General features: G+C 45.8%; 1 protein-coding gene across 1 annotated transcript; it reads right to left on the bottom strand.

Moving 5' to 3' along the window:
• Positions 1–153: 153 nt before the first annotated feature.
• hdac12 (histone deacetylase 12) lies at positions 154–7,253 on the bottom strand (the record flags this gene model as incomplete). The annotated part of the gene is given in 6 exon segments (XM_084142626.1): positions 154–177; positions 405–457; positions 460–543; positions 1,798–1,912; positions 1,916–1,917; positions 7,088–7,253. Coding segments are annotated over 6 exon segments (444 nt in total).

Here is a 7,253-nt window from a genome sequence, read left to right as displayed (position 1 = left end):
CAAGATCTTAACGTGATTAAAACATCTTTGAGGTGCCATTCTTAGCGAAGTACAATATAATGTTTTTCATTGTATACGTCCTTACACTGATAAACAAAACCAGTGAAGATAATCCTCTCTGGGTTCTCTTGAGCCTCAGGTAAAACCATGGAGTTACATCCTCTGTTCTCTCCATACCTGAAAGGAAAGGAACAGTAGTTTAACCATTTGGACTCAGTATCAGAGATATGCTCTGATACTTGTCTGGACTAGTGTCCATCCTGGGTAGTGGACAGTAGAGTGTGTCTGAACTGAGTAGCTTCTCCGTGGACTAAACAATTCGTCACCCGAGTAGTAGACTAGTGTTTGACCTGGGTAGTGGACTAGCAAGCGTCTGACCTGGGTAGTGGACGAGAGTGTCTGACCTGAGTAGCTGCTCTGTGGATGATGGAGTGTCTGAGGGCCAGTTTGTCGATGTCTTGGAATAGTCTCCTATCACCGTGGCAACAGGAACACCTCTGTCCACCACTGTCTTTATCACGTACAGGTCCCTATTGTAAAGACCTGTCAAAGAAACGACAGCATTGAACACCAGGGGTGCATTCAGTTCATTAAATGACTACATCGGTGCATACAATTCTTCAACAGTCTGAGGTGTATTTGCTCCCGTTTGGTGGGTGTGGCCTGATCAATATAGGTGTGACCATTTGAAATCACAAAACTTATGCAGCACTCCGTAGGGACACAATCGCACTCTGGGTGTCCATAATCACAACATTCTTCTAGTGGTTGTTCAGAACAGCAATGTTTCCGTTAAATTAAATGTTGCACACCATTGTGCATTGTCTATATTTATTTAGTTTGATCTAACTTAGTGTTTCCAGGTCCTGGGAACCCAAGGGGGTGCACATCTTTATTCTTGTTTTTATCCTAGTGTAACCGGTGTGAAATGGCTAGCTAGTTAGCGGTGCGCGCCTGTAGCGTTTTTATCGGTGACCTCACTCGCTCTGAGACCTTGAAGTAGTTGTTTCCCTTGCTCTGCAAGGGCCGTGGATTTTGTGGAGCGATAGGTAACGATGCTTCATGGGAGGCAGTTGTGTTGCAAAGGTCCCTCGTTCAAGCCCAAGTTGGGGCGAGGAGAGGGACTGTTACATTGATGCTGTTGACCCGGATCACTCAGTTGGGCTCTGCCCGGTTGCTGGGGAGAAGGAGGAGGTCAAAGGTGAGTGTAACTGGTGTGAAATGGCTAATTGATTAGTTGAATCAAGTGTGATTGTGCTAGTGTAGCTGGGGATCTGTGAAATTCACTCCTCAGACTGAAGTGTTGCCCCTTGCGCCATTGAAGAAGGGCTTTTTTAATAGCACGATGGGTTGGAACGCTTCAGGAGGGCGGTCACGTGTGTTTGCGAGGCACAGGTCCGTCGTTCGAGTCTTGGTATGAGCTGAATCAGGGGAAAGAGGTACTTGCTAAGCAAGCAGCGTGACGTCCTTTACAATGGTGGCGCTAGACTCGGATCTACGCTCAGCTCAATTGCTGGGGTCGCTGTGGAGTGAGTTTGGGGGGTGAATGTAGCAGATGGGGATCTGTGAAACTCACTCCTCAGCCTGAAGTATCGCCCCTTATGCCATTGAAGAAGGCCTTTTCTAATGGCGCAATGGGTTGGAACGCTTCAGGAGGGCAGTCACGTGTTTGCGAGGCAGAGGTCCTGAGTTCTAGTCTCGGTATGAGCTTGACCGTGACATCCTTTACACTAGGGTAAAAACTAAAACGTGCATGCCTTGGTGTCCCCAGGATTGGGAAACACTGATCTAACTCACCCTGGACAGTCAGCCGCAGCTTCCCCAGCTCGTCATCCCAGTGAGGGTCGACTCCAGCATCGTACAGAACCAGGTCTGGACGAAACGTCTCTAGCAGCCACCAGGGAAGGTGGGTTTAAACTAGCCCACAAAACAAACAATAACTTTGTGTTTATCAGTAGAACATTAGCATGTCTGAATTACATTTCTACCTCACAGGAGACACAGTTGATAAAAACATCAAAAAGTACACTGAACAAAAATATAAACGCAACATGTAAAGTGTTGGTCCCATGTTTTATGAGCTGAAATAAAAGATACCAGAAATGTTCAATGCGCACAAAAAGCTTATTTCTCTCAAATGTGTTTATATCCTTGTTAGTGAGCATTTGTCCTTTGCCAAGATAATCCATCCACTTGACAGGTGTGGCATATCGAGAAGCTGATAAACCGCATGATCTTTATACAGGTGCTGGGGACAATAAAAGGCCACTCTAAAATGTGCAGTTTTGTCACACAACAAAATGCCACAGATGTCTCAAGTTTTGAGGGAGTGTGCAATTGGCAAGCTGACTGCAGGAATGTCCACTAGAGCTGTTGCCTAAGAATGTAACGTTAATTTCTCTACCATAAGCCACCTCCAACGTTGTTTTAGAGAATTTGGCAGTAATTCCAACTGGCCTCACAACAAGCAGACCACGTGTATGGCATTGTGTGGGCGAGAGGTTTGCTGATGTCAACGTTGTGAACAGAGTGCCCCATGGTGGGGGTGGGGTTATGGTATGGCCAGGCGTCATAAGCTATGGACAATGAACACAATTGCATTTTATCGATGGCAATTTGAATGCAGAGATACCGTGACGAGATCCTGAGGCCCATTGTCGTGCCATTCATCCGCCGCCATCACCTCATGTTCCAGTGTGATGTTCCAGTGTGATTGATTTTCAGCTTCCAGGATCTATACATAATTCCTGGAAGCTGAAAATGTCCCAGTTTTTCCATGGCCTGCATACTCACCAGACATGTCACCCATTGAGCATGTTTGGGATGCTCTGGATTAACGCGTATGACAGCGTGTTCCAGTTCCTGCCAATATCCAGCAACTTCACACAGCCATAGAAGAGGAGTGGGACAACATTGCACAGGCCACAACCAACAGCCCGATCAACACTATGCGAAGGAGATGTGTTGCGCTGGATGATGGTCACACCAGATACTGACTGGTTTTCTGATCCACGCCCCTACCTTTTAAAAAAAGGTATACTACATGACCAAAGGTACAGTGGGGAAAAAATTTATTTAGTCAGCCACCAATTGTGCAAGTTCTCCCACTTAAAAAGATGAGAGAGGCCTGTAATTTTCATCATAGGTACATGTCAACTATGACAGACAAATTGAGAAAAACAAATCCAGAAAATCACATTGTAGGATTTTTAATGAATTTCTTTGCAAATTATGGTGGAAAATAAGTATTTGGTCACCTACAAACAAGCAAGATTTCTGGCTCTCACAGACCTGTAACTTCTTCTTTAAGATGCTCCTCTGTCCTCCACTCGTTACCTGTATTAATGGCACCTGTTTGAACTTGTTATCAGTATAAAAGACACCTGTCCACAACCTCAAACAGTCACACTCCAAACTCCACTAAGGCCAAGACCAAAGAGCTGTCAAAGGACACCAGAAACAAAATTGTAGACCTTTACCAGGCTGGGAAGACTGAATCTGCAATAGGTAAGCAGCTTGGTTTGAAGAAATCAACTGTGGGAGCAATTATTAGGAAATGGAAGACATACAAGACCACTGATAATCTCCCTCGATCTGGGGCTCCACGCAAGATCTCACCCTGTGGGGTCGTGTTTGGAGGACAAAGAATGCTGAGTTGCATCCAAAGAACACCATACCTACTGTGAAGCATGGGGGTGGAAACATCATGCTTTGGGGCTGTTTTTCTGCAAAGGGACCAGGACGACTGATCCGTGTAAAGGAAAGAATGAATGGGGCCATGTATCGTGAGATTTTGAGTGAAAACCTCCTTCCATCAGCAAGGGCATTGAAGATGAAACGTGGCTGGGTCTTTCAGCATGACAATGATCCCAAACACACCGCACGGGCAACGAAGGAGTGGCTTCGTAAGAAGCATTTCAAGGTCCTGGAGTGGCCTAGCCAGTCTCCAGATCTCAACCCCATAGAAAATCTTTGGAGGGAGTTGAAAGTCTGTGTTGTCCAGCGACAGCCCCAAAACATCACTGCTCTAGAGGAGATCTGCATGGAGGAATGGGCCAAAATACCAGCAACAGTGTGTGAAGACTTACAGAAAACGTTTGACCTGTGTCATTGCCAACAAAGGGTATATAACAAAGTATTGAGAAACTTTTATTATTGACCAAATACTTATTTTCCACCATAATTTGCAAATCAATTCATAAAAAATCCTACAATGTGATTTTCTGGAATTATTTTTCTCATTTTGTCTGTCATAGTTGACGTGTACCTATGATGAAAATGACAGGCCTCTCTCATCTTTTTAAGTGGGAGAACTTGCACAATTCGTGGCTGACTAAATACTTTTTTTCCCCACTGTATGTGGACACCTGCTTGTCGAACCTCTCAATCCAAAATCATGGGCATTCATATGGAATTGGTCCCCCCTTTGCTGCTATAAAAGCCTACACTCTTCTGGGAAGGCTTTTCACTAAATGTTGGAATATTGCTGCGGGGACTTGCTTCCATTCAGCCACGAGCATTAGTGAGGTTGGGCACTGATGTTGTGCGATTAGGCCTGGCTCACATTCGGCATTCCAATTCATCCCAATGGTGTTCGATGGGGTTGAGGTCAGGGCTCTGTGCAGGCCAGTCAAGTTCTTCCACACCGATACCGACAAACCATTTCTGTATGGAACCCGCTTTGTGTACAGGGGCATTGTCATGCTGAAACAAGAAAGGGTCTTCCCCAAACTGTTGCCACAAAGTTGGAAGCACAGAATCGTCTAGAATGTCATTGTATGCTGTAGCGTTAAGATTTCTCTTCACTGGAACTAAGGGGCCTAGCCCAAACCATGGAAAAACAGCCCCATACTATTATTCCTCCTCCACCAAACTTTACAGATGGCACTATGCATTGGGGCAGGTAGCGTTCTCCTGGCATCTGCAAAACCCCGATTCATCCGTCGGACTGCCAGATGGTGAAGCGTGATTCATCACTCCAGAGAACGCGTTTCCACTGCTCCAGAGTCCAATGGCGGCGAGCTTTACACCACTCCAGCCGACGCTTGGTATTGCGCATGGTGATCTAAGGCTTGTGTGCGGCTACTCGGCCATGGAAACCCATTTCATGAAGTTCCCGACGAACAGTTCTTGTGCTGACGTTGCTTCCAGAGGCAGTTTGGAACTCGGTAGTGAGTGTTGCAACCGAGGACAGACAATTTTTACGCGCTACGTGCTTCAGCACTCGGCGGTCTCGTTCTGTGAGCTTGTGTGGCCTACCACTTCGCGGCTGAGCCGTTGTTGCTCCTAGACGTTTCCACTTCACAATAACAGCACTTACAGTTGACCTGGGCAGCTCTAGCAGGGCAGGAATTTGACGAACTGACTTGTTGGAAAGGTAGCATCCTAAGACGGTGCCACGTTGAAAGTCACTGAGCTCTTCAGTAAGGCCATTCTACTACCAATGTTTGTCTATGGAGATTGCATGGCGGTGTGCTCGATTTTATATACCTGTCAGCAATGGGTGTGGCTGAAGTAGCTGAATCCACTCATTTGAAGGGGTGGCCACATACTTTTGTATATATAGTGTATACAGTGGGGAGAACAAGTATTTGACACACTGCCGATTTTGCAGGTTTTCCTACTTACAAAGCATGTAGAGGTCTGTAATTTTTATCACAGGTACACTTCAACTGTGAGAGACGGAATCTAAAAATCCAGAAAATCACATTGTATGATTTTTAAATAATTTATTTGCATTTTATTGCATGACATAAGTATTTGATCACCTACCAACCAGTAAGAATTCTGGCTCTCACAGACCTGTTAGTTTTTCTTTAAGAAGCCCTCCTGTTCTCCACTCATTACCTGTATTAACTGCACCTGTTTGAACTCGTTACCTGTATAAAAGACACCTGTCCACACACTCAATCAAACAGACTCCAACCTCTCCACAATGGCCAAGACCAGAGAGCTTGCTATGAATATGGGACCAAATATGGGACCAAATACTTAACTTTTTACTACGTTAATACACATTAATTTATCCCAATACTTCTGGTCCCCTAAAATGGGGGGGGGGGGGGGGGGAGACTATGTACAAAAGTGCTGTAATTTGGGTGAACAGTTTAGAAAGCTGACAGTCTGCACTTTAACCACATTGTCATTGTATCATTTCAAATCCAAAGTGCTGGAGTACAGAGCCAAAACAACAAAAAACGTCACTGTCCCAGTACTTTGGGAGCTCACTGTAGGTCAACTTTGAGCACCTCTTATCTCCTGAATGTTTTAGCATTCAGGTCCAGAAAGTCACTTTGACCACTTCTAACATGGGCAAACGTATGGAACGTTTCATTCAAATCGAAAGGGTTGCGGTCAAAAAGTGATTGAATTCAAATGGAACGACCTAGGTACTAACTAACCTGCAGACAGGTACTGACCAGTAGAGAGGTACTAAGTAACCTGTAGACACTCAGGTACTGCTAACTAACCTGTAGAAGGGATACTGACCTGGAAAGTGGTACTAACTAACCTGTAGAGAGGTACTGACCTGTAGAGAGGTACTGACCTGTAGAGAGGTACTGACCTGTAGACAGGTACTGACCTGTAGAGAGGTACTGACCTGTAGACAGGTACTGACCTGTAGAGAGGTACTGACCTGTAGACAGGTACTGACCTGTAGACAGGTACTGACCTGTAGACAGGTACTGACCTGTAGAGAGGTACTGACCTGTAGACAGGTACTGACCTGTAGACAGGTACTGACCTGTAGACAGGTACTGACCTGTAGAGAGGTACTGACCTGTAGACAGGTACTGACCTGTAGAGAGGTACTGACCTGTAGAGAGGTACTGACCTGTAGACAGGTACTGACCTGTAGACAGGTACTGACCTGTAGACAGGTACTGACCTGTAGAGAGGTACTGACCTGTAGACAGGTACTGACCTGTAGACAGGTACTGACCTGTAGACAGGTACTGACCTGTAGAGAGGTACTGACCTGTAGACAGGTACTGACCTGTAGAGAGGTACTGACCTGTAGACAGGTACTGACCTGTAGAGAGGTACTGACCTGTAGAGAGGTACTGACCTGTAGACAGGTACTGACCTGTAGAGAGGTACTCCTTGTCCTCCATCCCATCCTCCACACTCATGTCCAAGTCACTCTGCTGTTTACGCACCGGGAAGTTTCTCCCACAATGCACTGAGAACGTGAAAACATCCGGCTCGTCTTTGAAGATGGAAACAGTGCCGTCTCGTGCGACTTTGGGCAT

Source organism: Coregonus lavaretus (genome assembly GCF_964263955.1).
Source record: "Coregonus lavaretus genome assembly, chromosome: 26".
NCBI lineage: Eukaryota > Metazoa > Chordata > Actinopteri > Salmoniformes > Salmonidae > Coregonus > Coregonus lavaretus.
This window is presented reverse-complemented; position numbering and strand designations above follow the sequence as displayed.